The following is a 21649-nucleotide window of genomic DNA, read 5'->3' on the forward strand; positions in this document are numbered from 1 at the left end:
CCAAATAATAATGTTTAGCTTCACTGTCCAAATACATGTAGAGGGGAGTGTATTTGGATATGAAGTGAAACAAACTACATTTTCTGTGTGTTTGTGTGRGTGCATTCATGTATGTGTGTATGTGTGTGCTTATGTGTGTGTGTGTAGTGCAGGGAACATCTGCATGTTCTTCACTAACCAGTTACTGAAAGTGAGTGTCGAGGACAGCTCTGTAGAACTCAACAATAACCTGGACAACCTCCAAACCTACCTCACCGCTGTCCCACAGGTAAGTGTGTGTGTGTGTGTGAGAGAGAACGTTCCTATTATTTTCAGAAGGGAAAACCAAAATAATAAATGAAGTAGAAGTAAGACCAGTTTAGTTTTTTGGTTTATAAAACAATAGATATAGCTAAAAGTAGCAACTGGATATTTTTGAATGGTTACACACATTTATTAAAAACATTCCATATTCTCTTCTGTTAAGTATCCTGTAATAATTTACTTGGATGGCATGTCACTTATCTTCTGTTGACACACAACAGAAGATAGAGAGAGAGAGAGAGAGAGAGAGAGAGAGAGAGAGTTGCCTAGTTAAATAAAAGTTAAAAAAAATTGTTTGTCTGCACTGTGAACACTTGTATCTGATACAACAGAGGGAGATGGGACATGAGGGTGGGAGAAGGCAGAGAGAGAAAGGGAAAGGGGGATACCTAGTCAGTTGTACAACTGAATACATTCAACTTAAATGTGTCTTCTGCATTTAACCCAACCCCTCTGAATCGGAGAGACTCAGAGAAAGGGAGAGAGGGGAAGAGAGGATGTAGAGAGGGGGAGGGAAGAGAGGGATAAGCTAATGGTCGGGCAGGGTTGTGTGGTAAATCGGAAGTGGCTTTGATGTTTCGGTGCATAGTTTGTCTTTCTATTTAAATGTGTTTGAGGGAGTGCAAGTTTATGTCTTCTCTTCTTTTTGTCGTCTCTCCTGTGTCTAAGTGTGTTTGTCTCCTGTGTCTCATCAGCAAATTGACAGTGTGCTGATAGAGAGCAATAAGACAGTAGATGAGGTTACCAGAAGCCTCAATGGTAAGTACTGTACCTGAGCTTTGAGATCAGGGTTCACGAACAGGCAAAAGAAACAGCTCCAAATGATTTTACATTTGGAAATCTGTTCTGAAGTATCCTCAAGCATCATAGAGAGACATGATTGTATACAGTCGTGGCCAAAAGTTTTGAGAATGACACAAATATTAATTTTCACAAAGTTTGCTGCTTCAGTGTCTTTAGATARTTGTCAGATGTTACTATGGAATACTGAAGTATAATTACAAGCATTTCATAAGTTTCAAAGGTTTTTATTGACAATTACATGAAGTTGATGCAAAGAGTCAATATTTGCAGTGTTGACCCTTCTTTTTCAAGACCTCTGCAATCCGCCCTGGCATGCTGTCAATTAACTTCTGGGCCACATCCTAACTGATGCCAGCCCATTTTTGCACAAACAATGCTTGGAGTTTGTCAGAATTTGTGGGTTTTTGTTTGTCCCTCTTGAGGATTGACCACAAATTCTCAATGGGATTAAGGTCTGGGGAGTTTCCTGGCCATGGACCCAAAATATTGATGTTTTGTTCCCCGAGCCACTTAGTTATCACTTTTGCCTTATGGCAAGGTGCTCCATCATGCTGGAAAAGGCATTGTTCATCACCAAACTGTTCCTGGATGGTTGGGAGAAGTTGCTCTTGGATGGTGTGTTGGTACAATTCTTTATTCATGGCTATGTTCAAAATTGTGAGTGAGCCCACTCCCTTGGCTGAGAAGCAACCCCACACATGAATGGTCTCAGGATGCTTTACTGTTGGCATGACACAGGACTGAGCGCTCACCTTGTCTTCTCCGGACAAGCTTTTTTCCGGATGCCTCAAACAATCGGAAAGGGGATTCATCAGAGAAAATGACTTTACCCCAGTCTTCAACAGTCCAATCCCTGTACCTTTTGCAGAATATCAGTCTGTCCCTGATGTTTTTCCTGGAGAGAAGTGGCTTCTTTGCTGCCCTTCTGGACATCGGGCCATCCTCCAAATGTCTTCGCCTCACTGTGCGTGCAGATTCACTCTCACCTGCCTGCTGAGCAAGCTCTGTACTAGTGGTGCCCCGAACTTTAGGAGACGGTCCTGGRGCTTGCTGGACTTTCTTGGGCGCCATGAAGCCTTCTTCACAACAATTGAACCGCTCTCTTTGAAGTTCTTGATGAGCCGATAAATGGTTGATTTAGGTGCAATCTTACCGGCAGCAATATCCTTGCCTGTGAAGCCCTTTTTGTGCAAAGAAATTATGACGACACGTGTTTCCTTGCAGGTAACAATGGTTTACAGAGGAAGAACAATGATTCCAAGCACTACCCTCCTTTTGAAGCTTCCAGTCTGTTATTCAAACTCAATCAGCATGACAGAATGATATTCAGCCTTGTCCTCGTCAACACTCACACCTGTGTTAACGAGAGAATCACTGACATGATGTCAGCTGGTCCTTTTGCAATTAATTGTAATTCATCTGATCACTCTTCATAACATTCTGGAGTATATGCAAATTGGCATCATACAAACTGAGGCAGTAGACTTTGTGAAAATGTATATCTGTGTCATTCTCAAAACTTTTGGCCATGACTGTACACATGCAAGCAAGGTTTGAAATGATTATGTTTAGTCAAATATTATATGTTTGGGCTTCTTGCTGTCAATTTGCAGTCTACAAATGATTTGTAATTATGTTCCGGCCCCCCGACCGCTCAAGAAAAAATTGTCCCACAGCTGAATCTAGTTAATGATCCAAGTTCTAGATATTCACGCAATGCGTGCAAAAGTTCTGCAAAGTAGAAATGCACTGAAACAATTATGTTGATCATTGTTTTGACCCAGAAGAAACTGCCATCCACCATTTGAGAAACACTGGTCAACAATTACATACATCTCTACCTTCTCTCTCTCTCGTCTCTCCCCCAGACATAGGTCCTCTGCTGGGCAGAGAGATCCAGAGAAGTCTAGAGGGCCCCCTGAWCCCTGCCCTGAAGTCTGTCAGAGATATAGCCAAAGGTACAACTCCATCCTGTGTGTGTGTTCGTTTGTGTGGTTGTGTGTAATTCCTCTTCTGATATGCTAAACTGTGTGTGTGTGTCTTTGTGTGCGCGTGGGCTGTTTGTGTATTCCTCTTCTGAAATAGTTTCATTTTAATTCTCTACATGAATGGTTTAATAAAGAGCTTTCAAAAGTCAAAAATCTTCTGACATTTTAATCTGTGTGTATGTTGCATCTGTATCCTAGTGGTGAACCGTACCAGTGTCCTGCTGGTGGGGTTGAACTCTACTCTAACCCAGCTCCAGTCTGATGTGACTGTGGTCCAGGCTAATGTTTCCTCTGTCAGAGACCGCATCAACAGCACACTGAGAGACCCTGACTGTAATGGGTGTTCTGCCTATCAGTCAGAGCTAGAGAAACTAACATTTGACACCACTATCACTGTGAGTGCAATCGTGTTGTGTCGCCTCTCCTCTCTTTTCTCTTTGCTCTCCTCTCCTCCCTTTTTTCTTCCCTCCTTCTCATCTTTCCACCATTAAATGCAAATTCCATGGTAGCTCTGATAACCCAGTTATCCCCTTGTACACACTGGTGTGTATTTTCATCTTACTGGTTTGTTCTTGATAAGGAACAATTCAGGCCTTTTGCTAAACACAATCGAGCTGAAACACCTGGCTTTCTCGTGTGTTCATGGTACAATGTGTGTCTGGTCGTGTGGTTGTGGACAGTGTGTGTGGTCGTGTGATTTTGTGTGGTTGTGGTTGTGTGTGCTGGTCTTGCAGCAGAAGTTAATGGGGTGGATATGACACAGGCAAATTAGTTATGTGGAAATGTCTTATGACATCAGGTTTCAGGGTGTTCCTCCTCCTCCCACTCTACTGTTGCTGACGCACGCTGAGTCTGTTTGTGGGTTAATTCTCTCCCCTCCTCTCCCCGCTTTCTCAAACAAGCTACCACAAATAGAGGCTTGGGTTTCAGGAAAATGACAGTTCATAATATATATATATATATATATACGCACACACGCACACACACAGTATGAGGAACACAAGATAAGTTCCTTATCGAGAACAAACCAGTAGGATGGAGAACAAACAGTTAAAAAACCATGGATAAGATACCATGGTGTATGTTACTCTGATATGATTGTGGAAAACAAAGCAGTATTTCATTCACCCCTATCACTGTTCTACTTCTATAACAAGCATAAGGAAGGCAATACATGCCAAAGTAAAAACGTGAATTTGTCATCTGAGTGGATAGTTCTGGTTTTGCTGCCCCCTGCTGCCAAATAATAAGAATGACACTTACTGCAGAGAAGTCATGAGCTGTTTGTAACCTAAAGTGTATGTGTGTGTTTGTGTATGTTCCATAGATCCCCAGTCTGAATGAGCTGCAGTCGGTGTTGAATGCCGTCACCGAATGCTAATCCAACTCAAAAGTGAAAGAGGTAATCTGTCTGGACTAAATAGGCACACTAACCCCCCCCCCCCCCCCCATTGAGAGAGAGAGAGGGCAGTCGAAATGGATTATTGAAGTGTAACTGACATTCCACAGCATGTTCCTGTTTGTGAGGGAGGAAATTGAGATCCACTCTTGTTCCAACATTTTTCATCCATTGACTTCTATGCGTAATTTCTGCCGGGTACTCCTTGGAGTCTGAAGTAGTTACAGAGGACCTTTCTGACCATGTGTGTTTCAGGGAGAATACTTATTTGCCAGTATTCCCCAGAGAGTGACCAACGACACCAGGTACATGGTACAGAGTGAGTATTTACCTTCAAGGTCACTACTAACTGTTATAGGATTAGGACTAGTTCAGTTAAACTACTGGCTGTTATAGGTCATTCTTATTCACAGTGACACTAACAAGAGTCTGACGTCTACTAGCCGTATAGCCACATCTTATGCTTTAACCTAAATACCTTTAAAACTGACCTTGGATCAGTGTCTAGAGATATATTCATTCCTCTCCCTCTCCTTCAGATGTGAAGCAGCAGCTTGAAGTCATCAAGAGACAGATATCTTTGGTGAAGGGATACATCCCTGTCTCTGCCCTCAGCAAAATCTCAGACACACTGGGAAATGCTCAGAGATACATCGACATGTACTCACCACAGGCAGAGTGGGTAGAGATGATCAGGTAAAGAGTACACACACATAGGCACGCGCACACAGTGACAGCGCTGAACAGATAAGGTAATTATCCCTCTGTGTTTTTGTCTCTCTAGGTGGGGTGTGGGTATTATCCTGAGCTGTGTAGTTCTCCTGGTRGTAGTGTGTAACCTTCTGGGTCTGTTTTTGGGTCTGGTGGGACTGAGCCCTCAAGACGACCCGACAGAACGATCCGGCACCGCCAACTGCGCAGGAACCTTCCTAATGGCGTAAGTACTGTCACTGTGTCTGTCTGTCTGTGTGTGTGGGTGGGTGGGTATGAGGATGGGCATAAGGGACATTTGGTAAAATAATTATCTCAACGTATTTGTCTGTGTGTGTAGGGGTGCAGGGCTAAGTTTCCTGTTCTCCTGGCTCTTTATGCTGGTGGTGTTTATACTGTTTATACTGGGAGGGAATGTCTACACACTGGTTTGCCAGCCCTGGCGCAGTGGACAGCTACTACAGGTAAGAACACACACTCTCATACATGCACAATTAATTAATTGACTCACTGATTGATTGATTGATTGATTGTGTCTCCCCCCTCCACAGTTTGTTGACACTCCGGGCCTGATACCTGGATTCGATTTAAGAGAGATACTGGGCCTGAAGAGCAACCTGACTCTCATTGAAGTATACAAGTGTGTAGCAACATTATAAAGGGTTATGTAAATTAAAGATCTTATTTCTGGTTTTCTAAAGTATTCTTATAAGTCACTCTMGAAAAGACTCCCAATCACGGCCYGTTGTGATACAGCCTGGATTTGAACCAGGGTGTCTGTAGTGACGCCTCAAGCACTGAGCTGCAGTGATTTAGACCGCTGCGCCACTCGGGCTAATAACAAGCCCGCACCCTAATCCGATAATATAGAAAATGCGCTGTAGGCTACAGTCAGAGACGGCAGACTTTTTTTATACAGGGTTCAGGATTTTTTTTGCCTGATTTAAATATGTTTCTGCTTATAATTTCCGACATTTTGGTAGGCTATTTGTTAGTCAACTTGTCCATCAGTGGAGGCTGCTGAGGGYAGGACGGCTCATAATAATGGCTGGAATGGAATCATTGGAATGGTATCAAACACATTCACTCCATTCCGGCCATTATTATTAGCTGTCCTCCCCTCAGCAGCCTCGACTGTTGTGTATAATTATATAAATGCAGCTTTACTTCTGTCATTATATGTTGCCCTAGAAGACTAAATAAACACTTGCTCACCAGAATAATGTAATAAATCGATAGAATGAATGCTTCAATATAGTTGACATAGGTAAAGTTTTTTCTATCATCTCTGCTTCTTTCGCGGAGCAAKGACGTTTAGGGACCGGYTAGAAAATTAAATAACTCAACAACAAAAAACTAGAACGTTTTTCTGTGCAAAATTTCCAAAAGACCGGCTGTGAAAATGACCCAATATGTTTCTGACAAGATTTCATTTCGGGKTTGGATGCATATTTTATGTGGTTGATAAAGATAGCACCTCTACAGATGGTAGGTATCTAACTGCGCATTCGCATTCTCTCAGGCTGCTGAAAGAAATAAATCATATTTCCCCACTCCACTCAAAATTCTGCCTACATTTGGTGTATAATTTTACTGCAAGAAATGCTTAATTCTGCAGGAGTTCATATTAAGGCTACATAGGTTACAGTTGGTGTCCAGAATTCKGTTTCCATTTAACCCATCTGAACAGTAGGCTACAGTTCCTATTTGAAGTCCCCGTCTTGTGACTGTCGAATTTGTATAGCGCCTCACAATCATCACACATKTATCTATCTGCTATCATTCTKTTTMACCACTTCCCAAACARTAGTTATCTGGCATGGCACTCCCTTCTCTTTATTTTCAACTCTCCATTTTGCGTTTCGCAGCTTTTCTCTTATTGAATTAAACTCCAGCATTTTCCTTTTTTTGCCTCCATGATCGTCTTGAACATGAACTTTTTCTGCCCGTTTCCAAAAGCATTTGGCGGTTGGCGTGTTGGCTATTTGGCGCACGTACGGTTAGGTCCTAAAGCTTAGGCATTATGCACTAATGCCAGATAGCCTAAAATATTGAAAGAAAAACGTCAATGTAGCCTATAGATATAAATTGCACAAGATGAATGATACATTTATGGATATTTAAGGTATTATTTTCTCTTCATTTAACCCACCCGCCCTTCATCCACACAATATMTCATGACCCTAAACCCGCCACACCATGGYTGTAACCGCTGGGACTGCYGGTTAMTAGTCAACCTCCACATCACTAGTAAGGATGTATTGTTGTGTGTGTGTTTGTAGTGAATGTGAACAGAACAGGCCTCTATGGACAACCCTCCACCTGTATGAGCTCATAGACCTCAATGATCTACTCAACGTATCCAAAGTAAGACTGTCACGCTACGGTTTCTACTCTTATCACATGTGGTTTTGACTTTTTCTGTCACCATACACGTCTACTGATCATTACTGGGATTCACTTTATATGGGTGGTTAATTCCCAAATCACGTCTTATGTTTCCACTTCCAAAGTGGTGTAAAGTCCATATTTCAAACCATCTGCTATACCAGCACAACGTCTCCGCTACTCCTTTTAATTATGTGTCCACCTCTCGCCTCCCAGTACAGAGAAAAGATTCAGCAACACTTTGACAGTAATGAGATCAAACTGCCTACCATCACCCTGCTCACACCTGAGATACGCAAACAGCTACACGGCTTCTCCGACATGGTCCATGATGCTGACTTAAGCTCTGTCACACAGCAGGTACAAAGTGCGTGTGTGTGTGTGCGTGTGCGTGTACACGTAGATGTGCTTGTGCATTTATGTGTGACCTTTGGTCTCTAATAGTTTGTAACGTGTTCAATTGGAGTGTATATTAGGACAACATGCAGCGTCACGTCAGTATGGTTACAAAGTCTTATCATAACTATTTCTATACRGGTTTCAGATCAACGTTATTTCCAGCATTAATCTGACAGAAATAGCAGGCATGTTAGACCAACTTGCTACTGTTCAAGTGAGTAATAAAACATGTAACATGGTTACAAACATATTCCCTCCCTCTGAGCACTCTCAGCCTCTTCCATCAATGAGACGATGTGAACATCAGTGTGTGCACTAGTCATATAGATGTTTGTATAAAGACAGTACTGTGATGCATGTCTCTCAACAGATTAATACAGGTATTCAAAATCAGCTGACACAGGAGGCTGGAGGCCTGAGAGGGATCCAGTCAGGCATTGTCACTGCCATCATCCCACAACTGGTACGTCTGACTGGCCTGCTGCCTGGTGCTATCTGTTTCTGCTCTGGACAACTTCAGCAAATGTACAAATGTCACATATGTGTTTTTGTACTAAATATGCAGCTATCTGAATGTCTGGATTATCTATGACTATTTTATAAATCCTTAAGAGGTCATTATCCAGAGCAGAGTCCTATATATTGTAAATAGATATATTACCTGTCTGACTTTTGTGTTTCAGACTCAGTTGAACTCCAACATATATGCCCTCAGTGTCATAGCATCAGAGATCAATGTAAGTAATACTGCAGAATGTTCAGAAAGCATGAGCTGCAAGGGTTCTTTCATGAAACAATGAAAATATGTAGCTATGCAATGCATGCTCATCCCTCTCCCTCCCTACCTCTTTCTTCTTTAGGGCACAGTAGGAGATGTGTTGAATAAAGTGGGAACAGCTCAAGACTTCCTKAACACCAACACTACACAGATAGTCAAGGCCGTGAGTAACCACACACATGCACGTTCYAACGCATGCACAAACACAAGCATATCTAGTCACGAAAAAAAATCCTTTACAACCAGAAAATGACATCATATGCCACATTTCTCTCATTTGGGTTTCTTTCCTAGAAAGATAAACCATTTCATCTGGTTCATGACCTCAGGTGTTCTGTACAGTAAAGAAGGAGAGATGGTAGCACCACAGCCATTACTCACATCTTAGCCCACAGTCACACGGCACACTTCACATAGTTATAGGGAATTCCACCTGATTTTCTGCTGCAAAGCTCCACTGATTCTCATGACTTCTGAGTCAATAAATGTATGGAATTTACACTTGTTTTTCTTTCTTTTTCTCAGGCAAGTAGGGAGTTCCTAGACTGTCAGATGGGGTACTTCACGACGTATGCTGACTGGGCTAACCTCACGGTGGGTTCACTTAACATTCTACTACTACTGTATCACTGCATTGCTGTATCTTGTGTATGCGGTTTAATTTTAGGTTCCTATGTTTGTTTGTGTGTGTAGTTTAGCCTCAGCCTTATGTGTAAGAATGTGTGGTTGTGGTTGATGTAAAAAGGGCTTTATAAAATACATTTGATGAAATTTGATTGTGTGAGTGTGTGTGTGCYTGCGTGTGTGTGGGTATGTAGATCACTCAACAGATTGGTCTCTGTGGCCCAGTGGCACAAGCTGTGGACTCAGCGAAGGTTGTAGTCTGCTCAAATATGATGGAGTCTCTGGTAAGAAAATGATTTCACGCATGCACCCACGCACAGAAAATGATACACTGCGTTAATCTAATATTGTTTATTAACCTACATCTGTGTTTGTGTCCAGAATGCGTTCTGGTTCAGTCTGGGCTGGTGTATGATCTTCCTGGTCCCCAGCATCATCTTCTCCATCAAACTGGCCAAGTTCTACAGGAGGATGAAGCACAGCGATGTCTACGAGTGAGTAGCAAAGATATTTACACACATACATCAGATGATTGTACTTAGGTACTGGGCGGGAAATACTCATTCAGAAATAAGACCAGGGCCTGGCTATATAGTACCAGTCAAAAGTTTGGACACACCTACTCAAGGAATGGACACACCTACTCAATAATTTTTCTTTAGTTTGACTATTTTCTGCATTGTAGAATAATAGTGAAGACATCAATACTATGAAATAACACATACGGAATCATGTAGTAAGCAAAAAATCTAAATATCAAAATAATCAAAATATATTTTATATTTGGGATTCTTCCTAAGTAGCCACCCTTTGCCTTGATAACAACTTTGCACACTCTTGGCATTCTCTCAACCAGCTTCACCTGGAATGCTTTTCCAACAGTCTTGAAGGAGTTCCCACATATGCTGTGCACTTGTTGGCTGCTTTTCCTTCATTCTGCAGTCAAACTCTTCCCAAACCATCTCAATTGGGTTAAGGTCGGGTGATTGTGGAGGCCAGGTCATCTGATGCAGCACTKATCACTCTCRTTCTTGGTCAAATAGCCCTTACACAGCCTKGAGTTGTGTTGAGTCATTGTCCTGTTGAAAAACAAATGATAGTCCCACTAAGCGCAAACCAGATGGGATGGCGTATCGCTGCGGTAGCCATGCTGGTTAAGTGTGCTTTGAATTCTAAATAAATCACTGACAGTGTCACCAGCAAAGCACCATCACACCACCTCCTCCATGCTTCATGGTGGGAACCACACATGTGGAGATCATCCGTTCAGCTACTCTGCGTCTCACAAATACACTGGGTTGGAACAAAAAATCTCAAATTTGGAATCATCAGACCAAAGGACAGATTTCCACTGGTCTAATGTCCATTGCTCGTGTTTCCTGGCCCAAGCAAGTCTCTTCTTCTTATTGGTGACCTTTAGTAGTGGTTTCTTTGCAGCAATTTGTCCATGATGGCCTGATTCACGCAGTCTTCTCTGAACAGTTGATGTTGAGATGTGTCTGTTACTTGAAATCTGTGAAGCATTTATTTGAACTGCAATTTCTGAGGCTGGTAACTCCTCAGTTAAACTCTGATGAAACTCTAATTAAACTCCTCAAAACTCTAATGAACTTATCCTCTGCAGCAGAGGCAGTCCTCATGACCTGTGGCGGTCCTCATGTGAGCCAGTTTCATCATAGTGCATGATGGTTTTTGCGACTGCACTGAAGAAACTTTCAAAGTTCTTGAAATATTCCRGGATTGACTGACCTTCATGTCCTAAAGTAATGATGGACTGTCATTTCTCTTTGCTTATTTTAGCTGTTCTTGCCATAATATGGACTTGGTCTTTTACCAAATAGGGCTATCTTCTGTATACCACCCCTACCTTGTCACAACACAACTGATTGGCTCAAACGCATTAAGAAGGAAAGAAATGCCACAAATTAACTTTTAACAAGGCACTCCTGTTAATTGAAATGCATTCCAGGTGACTACCTTATGAAGCTGGTTGAGAAAATGCCAAGAGTGTGCAAAGCTGCCATAAAGGCAAAAGGTGGCTACTTTGAAGAATCTCAAATATTAAAATATATTTTGATTTAACACTTTTTTTGCTTACTGCATGATTCCATAGGTGTTATTTCATAGTTTTGATGTCTTCACTATTATTCTACAATGTAAAAAGCATTACAAATAAAGTAAAACCCTTGAATGAGTAGGTGTGTCCAAACTTTTGACTGGTACTGTATATACCAGACTTCGTGTGCTGATCTAGCATCAGGTCCRCTGCCCGCCCATAATAAAATGATTATCTTATTATTCGTTATGATCTAAAAGGCAAAACGGATCTTATGTCAGCACTCCTACTCTATGACTTTTTGTGAACARGTGCCCAGGACACTATGACTCTGATTGAAACGTTGTTGTAATGAAGCTGGTATGGGAACAATATACAATCTCTCTTTCTGTCTTGTCTCATCTCTCTCCCCACAGAAACCACATAGCCATGAACATCCCCCCCCGAGCCAAACCCTACTGAGCTGGTGGAAAGAGAGGACTGGCAAGGGCTGTTACTGCTCTCAGGGAATAGAACCAGGGCTCTGCCACCCCACCCTGACAGAGGGACATGAATGGGTCTAACGCWACATGTACCACCTGAATAGTGATATATCAAATAGGGTAGGTACAAGTTGCCGGCTTCAACATAACGTCTATAATCATGTCATTGTGTTGTTTGTCTACAATGTCATTGACTTTTTGTTATTTTTGATATATTTCTTTTCTTCTAATGAATGATATTGATTGAAATATTTGATTATGCAATGATACAATTTTGTACCAGACAATGAGTAGGATATGTGTTACGAAGCACTTTAGTAGGTCTGTTTATATATGAAAAACATTTCTGACATGCATTGTGCAAACTACTGTGATTAAAGATTTGCTACAAATAGAGACTACTGTTTGTGTTAGCTAATTCTTTCTCAAATATATTACTTATATAGTACTTGTAGTATAATATGTTTCTGATAGGATAGKACTAGCAGCAGTGGCCAATAGAAACGTGTTCTGCATGTGATTGATTGCTGTTTACAGGATGCAGTCTAAAAATGGTACAAATCKATCAATGCGTTTAGGTTTACAGCACAGATCCACCTGATTCAYTGAAGACAACCTCTCAGCATCACGATGGGGGAAGTAGGGGAGCAGAGGGAAGTGTGGGTATCGGGTTGAATTTGACCTCAATGACCGATATGAAGTGTTCTGCAGTTTTCTAGCCTCTGGGATCAGCCTCATTCCCACTCTCTCCCTCTGCAGCAGGATTATCTGAGACAGAGATAGTGAGTCCCCAATGTCTTCAGCTAGGTGACGTCACTCCAGAGGATCCTCCATCAACAGTGCAGATGAAAATCCAGCGTAAGACAATAAGCGGGGCCCCTCCACCACCCTTTTCCACCTCTTCTCCCCCCCCCCACTCCATGGTTAATGATAATTCAACCTACATGATGATATCCTTCTCACACACCCCTGGGGAACCTGCCTGTCTGCTGTGAAACAAAAGAGACGCACGCACACAGTTCCGTGGCATTGTTTAGTAGACAGGCTAAGGAAGGACATTTTTCACACGCACCGCATATATGCACATTAATCCTTTGACTGGTGCACACACTAAGCTGTGTGCAGCTCTAAAGAGATTTAGGCCTAGATTCAATCAGATCAAGTGTTAACCGGCGATTGCAGACATGCGCATAGCGGATGTTTTGCCGGTGTGAACACATTCCAGTGTTCAAACTTTTAAACAAGGCTGCATGGGATTTATCTTAATGCTACGGCATGCAGCTAATGGCAATGTCCGTTTTTTTAGGTATAATGCTGGGAGCCACTTGTGGATTTGACAGCTCCACCTCAGACACTATCCACTAAGTTGGCTAAAGCAGATCTGATTGAATTGAGCCCTTGGTCATAGCTGGGCTATGGCCATATTGAGCTTAAATCCCAAAGCTATGGGAGCAGTGGGTCATCATGTGTCCTGAATGTAACTAGTAAATGTAGTGTTTCCTCGACTATAATGGGTTTAAACATAGCAAGACGGCACAAACAGACCTGYCTAACATATGGGACKAGGCTAGTTTAAACAAAAGGCAAAAATCACAATGTTTTTGTATCTAAGAGTAAGTTGGCAATGCCAAGGGCCTAACAAACCAGAAKAACGTGTGGGAGCCATGCCTTATGGTGAGGATGAGAAACTATTCACAGAACAGAAACACAGGTAAAAACACAAGGGCATTTCTCAGTGACATACATATTGGGCACATTCTGCTCAGACCTGCATAGAATATCAGCTCTTTACCACATCARTATGATGTAATGATCTCGTAAACTGTACAGTCTTGCACATAATATGGCTATCTGGAACGCACCCAATTACACTCAACGAGTTAGCCTGMGTACCTGACTGTTTCTGATGTTAGCAATACTACATTGTTGCCTTAGCAGGACAACGACCAGTTAGCTAAATTAGAAATAGACTGGGTAAATACAACAAAATACTATCAAACAGTATATTCCAAAATAGCAAACAAACACCACCAAACAGAGACCATGTAGAAGTTTTAACTTGGGTTTAATAACACATGCATTTTGCATTCAATCATATATCCAAACATTTGATATCTGTGTGGCTGAAAGTGAAACACTGCAGAAGGCTAAAGTACTGTACATGGAATAGTCATCACAGCTGACCGGAAAAGACACAATTTGATAACAGGCAATAAAAAAGGGGAACTCCACCTGTCAAAGTGGAGCAAAGGCAAATTAACAAAGACTTCCTGTTCTGAGCACATTCACCTGTCCGGATTGAATAGTAGGATGCTTGGCAATGGTGTTTTATGTGATTTTCTTGTTATGCTAAGGCTTTATACATCCATCCATTCCCACATACTGCAGGGGTATCAAACTCAAGTCGATGGCTGCAATCCTACTGGTTTTAGTTTCACATATTGATCACCGACTGGCCAGAGAGAGTATACAGTCTGTGATTAAAAGTAATAAAAAAAACTGCCATTTGCGGCCCTCCAGGACAGTAGCTGTGCACCCGACATACTAGGATAGTCTCGTCAGTTATCATATGCACAGTGAAACATCAAACTAACAGAATGTCATCACAAGTCACAGCATCCCAATTAGCAACCCTTTTCACTAGAGTGCACTCCTCCGCAGATTTAAAAGCATAGGGCTGGTGTTAGTATGGGTGATTACACCGATCCCATCCTCGGTTTGATGACATTCTGTTCTGTTTGTTCTACGTGGGGGATTTCCTTGAATCACTTKAAGGAAATGGGTGGAGAATTCCAGCACAGAGTAAGTKATCTTTGGCTCTCAGAGCAGGCGACCAGTTTTAACTGGCCGAGTCACATGATCAGGCTAAACAAATTACCCCATGTCACTCACTCACACACACACACACAACATCCCATGCTCCTGACGGCTGTATCTATAACAGCGGTGGTGACTGCATTAGAGCAGATATGTGACACTAMGTTGTGAATGAGGAGCAGCAGCTCCCTGAAGGAACTCAGTCATTCCAGTAGCATTCTGACTGTGTGCCTTAGCAGGCCGTATTTTGTGAGCGCAGTGTTCAGTCGGTTTTAACCAGGTTAGGCTTCACCAACTTCACAGAATATATCTGGATAGGACTACAGAAATGAATAATTTCATAAACAAGTTATATTCTTTAGAGGTGGTTCCACAGCTGTTAGCRTGAGTCCAAGATTTGTCTGTACTGTCATTGGCAAGACAGCACAAACATATCTGGGACTCAGACTACTGCACTGTGTAAAACATTTAAAGAATCAGTTTGATTCTAAATCTAAATGCTAAAGAACACTTTCTATAAAATAAAAATGTAGGCACTTTAAAACAATCATCTTTATCCATAGAGCTTAATTTACGAGGTTTGATCTCCAGACTTAAAAATTTTACTCAGACATGACAAGTAAACAATAGTAGGATGTTCTGTAATACTGACAATTGGGAAGCTACACATACAGCGTGTAGAGAATGAACTCCTCTGTGTGTGTAAATCATGGAGCAGAAAACAGAGGAGAAAGAGAGCAGAGGTGAAATGGAGACGGGGAATGTTAACAGGAGAAAGCGAGAATGCCAACAGTGGATAGAGAGAGAGAGAAAATGTTAGGAGAAACAGACAGAGGGTCTAACATCCATAACGACATTACAGTCACTTGGCCCATGCAGAGTGCCGTGTGTGTGAGAGATGTGCTTTGGTTTTGGCCTACCCCATCCCTACTAAGGACATAACAGCGTTACCCCAAATTAAATTACAGGAACTCGAAGACAGTGAGTCACCTCTCCTCTACAGGGCAGTTTGGTAGGAATGTACTGGGTGGAACTGGAGAAAGAGAGACTGGAGTGGACAGGGGAGAGACTGAAGAGAGGGTTGAGAAGATTATGAAAAGAGAAAGAGAGAATGCAACAAGGGTTTAAAGAAGTAGAAAGATATAAATATTAATCTACCCCTGAAAGAAAATGTACACTTTTTTACTGAACATTTTCCTCCAAAAGCAGCTGTATATCTCTTCAATATCGTGTTTCACTATAGAACTTTTCCACTGCTGCTGGAAAAGGTGTCATTACATCAATGTTATTTTCAAACAGACACGTTCAGTAAAATAGTTCATGTTTGAGGGTGACGGTTGACTGACTTTATGAGGAACATACACTAAACCCAGAAGTCATGTCCCAGAGACGAAACCTTTACCCCCTAGAGCCAAGGGTTCAAAATATTCTAAACAAATAAACATTCAACACAGAGGTTCGTGGGTCAGGGTCCGATAACTGTATCACTATGGGCTGACAAAGGGCTTTCGATTCTTAGTAGGTTTAAAGTACAGTAAACCACCTGGGATATTATGACACAGAGTTGGCGAAAGCAAAAAAAGATCCAGGTTGTGTACAGTAGGCACGAATTAGAAAATAACATTTTGAAGCACAAGAGGCACTGCCTGAACATGACCAATGAGAATGTTCACTGTAGCTTTTTAAACATTTTCTGTTGGAAAACATGTTCTGTTTTGTGCCTGCTGAACAAGACCCACAACAATGAATCTACCATATTACATACAAGAATGGTAGCTCTGCGACATGCACACTTAATAATCTGTTCATAATATCAATATATACTGTATATGAGTCTAATGTTCTTTCCATTAAGGCTGAGTTTATCGAATGCAAGGCAACTCTTAGCTAGCATTCTACTCTGTGTGCATTCCAGATCACACAATAACACTTAAATAACACCACATATATACACATTTTAACATACAAAATGAAAATCAAAAGAGAGGTATGTACAATGGTAAGATTTAGTAGTCATTTAATAACCTGGAATAACTTTAAGGCAATATTTTGTTCGGAAAGTAAACTGTCAGCTATGGTTACTCATCTGCTTATGATTGACAACAGAAAAGAGCCTCAAATGAAGCCTGCCTAAAGGAGGACATTTTGTTTTGTTGACTGATTTTGTTGTTCAGGCACAGTCCTGGTCCAGTGTAGAGGAAGCACTTAAGATATGCTGTTCAATAGCAGATTAGACCAATCTCAATCTAACAACCCACTACTACCTATACCAATCAACTGAAATCTCAATAATGGTATCAATAGTTTTTTGTTGTTGTTTTTATTCTGTTAAAATGTTTTCGTAGCCAACACTGCACATCAAGTAGAGTAACATGAAGATATCGCCGCAGCCAAAGAGCACTTTTCCCTACAGAGCAGAAATAGACTGTGCATGTTTTGAGTATGGTAGAATTGACAGGTTGTGGGAGTGTCAGACGAGGGTTATGGGGTGAGAGTACAGTGTGTGTGTGCGCGTCTCAGTTGGGGTTCGGAGTGGAGGTTACCCTGCCCCCGGGGACAGTCCTGTGTTTAGATGGGTCGTGTTGATCCAAGATGGCCGCCATGTTGCCGATGACATCATTGTGCTGCTGATCTAAGCCTATGCTAGGCTCGGTGGTGGACCTAGGCAGTCCTTTAGCCCGACGAGGGGGCGTTGGAGGGGGGAATGAGGGCGACTGGAGGATGTCAGCATATCGCTGGTTGGGCCTGGTCTSTCTCTGTAGAACCTTACTGAGCAACGGCTTCAACAACCCAAAGGTCAACTGGCCGGACTGGGGGTCAGCAAAGGGAGAGGAGGGAGGGATATTTGAGGAGGGGGAGAAGGATGTAGATAAGGAAGATGATGAGGGTATATTTTTCAGTACAATGTTAAGTATGGCCGTGACCGTGAGATCTTCAGGACACAGAGCCCAGAGGAGGTCTAGGTATGGATCCAGGTCTCGATGCTGGGCCACCTCACACAGTAAGGTAGTAAAGATCTCTTTGTTCAGTAAGGGACTCTGCCTGCAGAACCTCTGGGCCACTTGGGTTACCCTCTCCCACTGCCGTCTCCCCATCAAGATCCTCAGAGCCTGGAGGACAGCGTTTGGCCTACCACTCACCAAAAGGAGATCCACCTCCAAGTCCTGGTTTTGTTCATAATCTGGGTATTGTTTCAGGTCTGATCCGGGGCCAGGTAGAGGCAGAGCTGAAAGGGCGCGTTTATACAGGGGTAGGCTCTCTCCGTTCTCCGCAAATCCCCTACCTCCAGAGTAGCTCCAGGTGGAGCCACCAAGGCCTAGACCCATCCCCAAGCCTGCAGAGGTCTGCTGCTGCTGGGCTAGCTCCAGGAACCTGGGCAGCCAGCTGGGCTGGAAGCAGAAGACGGAGTGGCACAGGAGCTCGAAGACAGGCAGGGCCGAGTTAGCGGCAGGGGGGCTGGAGTTGGAGCTAAGGCTGGGGCTAAGTTTAAAACTAGAGCCAGTGCTGGGGCAAGGTTTGGGTGACTTGTGCTTAGACTGGCTGTTGCCATTGGTGTAGGGAAGGTTTGTCGGGACAGTATGGGCCTGTACAGGGCTGAGGACAGTCTTCCAGACCTCCGGGGACACTTTAGAGGAGATAGAGCCCTCTCCGTTGCAGCGTAGCTGCAGAGCGCTCTGCGTGGCCCTCCAGGCCTGACCGGGAAACAGGCTGAAGATYGAGTTGAGGTAGAGTAGAGAGTCTCGGTCGAGCTCTGACGACAAGAGGAGTCTCCCCACCTCCTGCTGCACTAGACTCTCACACACATCCTCCACCTCCCTCTCCTTCACCAATCCCCCCTTCACCTCCTCTAGGGAGATCAGCCCCTTCAGTTCAGCCTCCAGGGACTCGAGCAGCTTCTCCTGTCCTCTCCTGCCTCCTCCCTGGGGTAACTCCACTACCCTCTCCCCCCTGCTCTGGAGGTAGTCTCCGACGATGTTTGCCAGAGTGATAGGAGCCTGGAACATCCCTCCTCTTTTTAACTTCTCCACAGTGAGCCGAGTGCTGCTGAGACTTCTCTGTTGGTAATACTTACAGGCTTCCTCGAACACAGCCTCTACCAGTAGAGCCGCAGGGCTGATGCTCTCCCCTGTACCCAGGGACGGGGTCTTCTGCTTTGGGTCGGAGTCGTGGCCCCGGGGGTCGCCCTCCCGGAGCATCACTACAAATAGGCCGGTCTCTAACAGCATGTGTGGTGCCTGCCTCTCGGTCCTGTTCACGTAGAGTAGCCCCTCTCTCTTCAGGGCTATTTTCTCCAGCTCCACACCACACTTAGTGTCAATCAGGTAGAGGGTCCGTCCGATGGTCAGAGCCAGGGTGTCCTGGTACACGTTCAGGCTGTTATGGGCACTGCTGCTGGCCAGGCAGTTGTCAGCTAGTTTGTAGATCTGTCGTAACACCCCATCCTTTTGTAGTAGACTGACCCAACCTGTGCTGAGCAGCAGTAACAGGCCTCCACTGCCAGTAGGGGAGTAGCCATAGATATCAGGGGGGCTAAGGGCTGATAGGTATCCCGTGCAGTCTGTTATCAACCTTCTAAAGTCAGATTCTTTAGTAGAAGGTGAGTCTTTTCGGAGGAGATTACCTTTACTGGTGCTGCTCACTCTGAATGTGTCATACTGGGGGGACCACATGAGAAAGAATTTGGAGAGGGACATGGTGGATTTGTCTTTCAAATCAGGTAGTAGGTAAACATTCTCACCTGAGCTGATGACGTTGTAGCGGGGGTTGTTGTGCAGAGCAATTTTCATGCCCCCTAAACTGACAGCCATTTCCTCCACCTCATAGGTTCGTTTGCAGATGCAGTACCTGAAGTTGTGGGTCTCATTGACAGGTGATGAGCTCTCCGACGGTGGCCTCTCCTCACACCAGAATATGTAGTTTTGACTGGCCGAGACAGATATGACTTTAGCCCGAGGGCTGTTGCAAAGGTCCGCGGTGTGCAGGGGATGCCATCCCCCTTTGAGTTCKAGAAATTTCCAAAACTCTGCTTTTCCATTCTCGAATATGACAGCTAACAGCGCAACACCGCCGTCTCTGTTTTTGTCGTCAAAATATACAATATCCACAATGGGCACAGCCCGAGTCAGCCCCAGATCTAGGTGTTTTTGGCTCTGGATCTGCTGCGGTCTCTGATATTTGTCAAAAGTCATGAGACCAACCTTGGGTTTGTGGAGAATGACATGAATGTGGCGTCCATCTGGGCTCACGCGCACATCTGATAGATTGTTTTTGCAACTGTTATTCGAATACGTCTGTTTTAGATACTCGTTTAAATCTGTACCTCTAGTAAAGTCCACGAAAGCTGTCACTTGTTCCAACATTCGTTGCATCATGTCTACAGAGCAGAGAAGGTATTCGATGCGGCGCTAACGCTAGCACAAATCTAAACTCAGACTGCCGATGTTGCTAGCTGGAACCCGTCAGCGGTTAAATCAACCGATTGTCGTGGGCTTTAGTAATCCCACTTCCGTCGATGAAAACCTCTCTAACTATGTAGCTAACTGTCGACATTTCAAAACAGTTTAAATCTTATGCGTAAAAGTAGTTAACTAGCTAACAAGCTAGTCATCTGGATGCTTAGCTACCTCCTGACATCACGAGTTTATTAATTTCCGGATACAAAGATTTTTTTCCTGAAAGGGGAGGAGTGGAGAGGGAAAAGACGTAACTCAAAGACTGCATCACAGAACGTTGCACTGTGCAGGTTTTCCATCTTCAGCTTGACTTCGCATGTGAAACTGTTTAACAGCAGTACAACTAAATAAACGCAAATGGGTGGCATACAACACTTCTAAAATGACTCCTAAAATGTGTATTCGAAAAACGTTCATCAAAATTGTGATTATTAAGTGACTGAATGACAAAATCGTTGAAGTTGACTATCTTCTGTTCTTAAAAAGTATTTTATGAAGCTTTGAACTGTCAATCAAGGCACGACCGCAAGCTATCTTTCAAAGGGGGRTTTCGTCTGCCTAGGCGTTGCTAACGCATGCCAGATGTTACAGTGCATTTCCACATAACATGTTGGGGTGATAAAACAACGGAGCCCCATTCATTTTCAATTGAGGGAAGTCAGTGAAGTGGGCGGAGGGACAGTTGGGCGATGTGAGCATGTGTGAGGGAGGGTGAACAGGGTAGATTTTGGTAATACTCCAATACATTGTGGCACTGTCGACCAATCGAAGGTCACTATAGCTTCCACTCCCTACTGTAATGGCTGTTCATACCTAGCCTGCTTGCTATCACCCACATGAGGACGAAGCTAATGCGGCTATCCAAATGATCGTGTTACGTGGAAATTGGGCATCACCGTCCATTTACACTATACAAGCGGCACTCGCATAACCGCGCTAGCCTCATCTTCATGTGGGTGCTAACAAGGTAGCAAGCTAGGTAGTGCTATGCATCAACAGCCATTGTCAGCCAATCCAGTAGGAGTTGGAGGTTATGGTGAGCTTCGATTGATCACTTGCATTCAGAGTATGTGAGCGGAACGGAGCTGGAGCAGAGCGAAGAGGAGCTGCCCAATTTATCTGGAGTGTGGAGTGAGTTTCCACTCCAGTTTCTCTCCAGTACCACTCCAGTAGCGCTCACTTCATGAGCTCAGGGCATGCCCTGCCCAGTATGCATTTGTATGCAACTTGTGTGCTGCTATAGCCCCTTGCTGTAGCTACTGTCATGGAGTTCGCAAAATATTTTTTATAAAGAATCTGATAAAACACACAGGTGCAAAATCAAGGTGACTTACAAGATGAGGAGGACCAAGCGCAAAAGAGGGAGTGCGGTGATATAGTGTCCAAAATTAAATAATCGTTGTGGAATCTGAAAAGACACATATCCCAAAAGCATGATGTTGTAAGT

The 21649-nt window shown here is 43.4% G+C and overlaps 2 protein-coding genes across 2 annotated transcripts in view; one reads left to right on the forward strand and one right to left on the reverse strand.

Moving 5' to 3' along the window:
- prom2 (prominin 2) overlaps positions 1-12330 on the forward strand; it is a 40031-nt gene extending 27701 nt beyond the window's left edge. Inside the window, 20 exon segments of the mRNA XM_070448397.1 lie at positions 148-268; positions 999-1062; positions 2976-3065; positions 3294-3490; positions 4423-4497; positions 4750-4813; positions 5034-5190; positions 5279-5431; positions 5546-5669; positions 5757-5845; positions 7488-7572; positions 7810-7953; positions 8138-8206; positions 8363-8455; positions 8676-8729; positions 8853-8933; positions 9296-9364; positions 9589-9678; positions 9776-9888; positions 11867-12330. Coding sequence (XP_070304498.1) covers positions 148-268; positions 999-1062; positions 2976-3065; positions 3294-3490; positions 4423-4497; positions 4750-4813; positions 5034-5190; positions 5279-5431; positions 5546-5669; positions 5757-5845; positions 7488-7572; positions 7810-7953; positions 8138-8206; positions 8363-8455; positions 8676-8729; positions 8853-8933; positions 9296-9364; positions 9589-9678; positions 9776-9888; positions 11867-11912 — 1978 coding nt within the window. The 3' untranslated portion in view covers positions 11913-12330.
- Positions 12331-13978: 1648 nt separating this feature from the next.
- LOC111978171 (HPS6 biogenesis of lysosomal organelles complex 2 subunit 3) lies at positions 13979-20443 on the reverse strand. The gene has a single exon (XM_024008081.2). It carries the CDS (start codon positions 20119-20121, stop codon positions 17266-17268), a length of 2856 nt encoding a protein of 951 aa, XP_023863849.2. The 5' UTR covers positions 20122-20443; the 3' UTR covers positions 13979-17265.
- Between the last annotated feature and the right edge of the window lie 1206 nt (positions 20444-21649).

This window comes from Salvelinus sp. IW2-2015, linkage group LG18, assembly GCF_002910315.2.
Source record: "Salvelinus sp. IW2-2015 linkage group LG18, ASM291031v2, whole genome shotgun sequence".
Lineage (NCBI taxonomy): Eukaryota > Metazoa > Chordata > Actinopteri > Salmoniformes > Salmonidae > Salvelinus > Salvelinus sp. IW2-2015.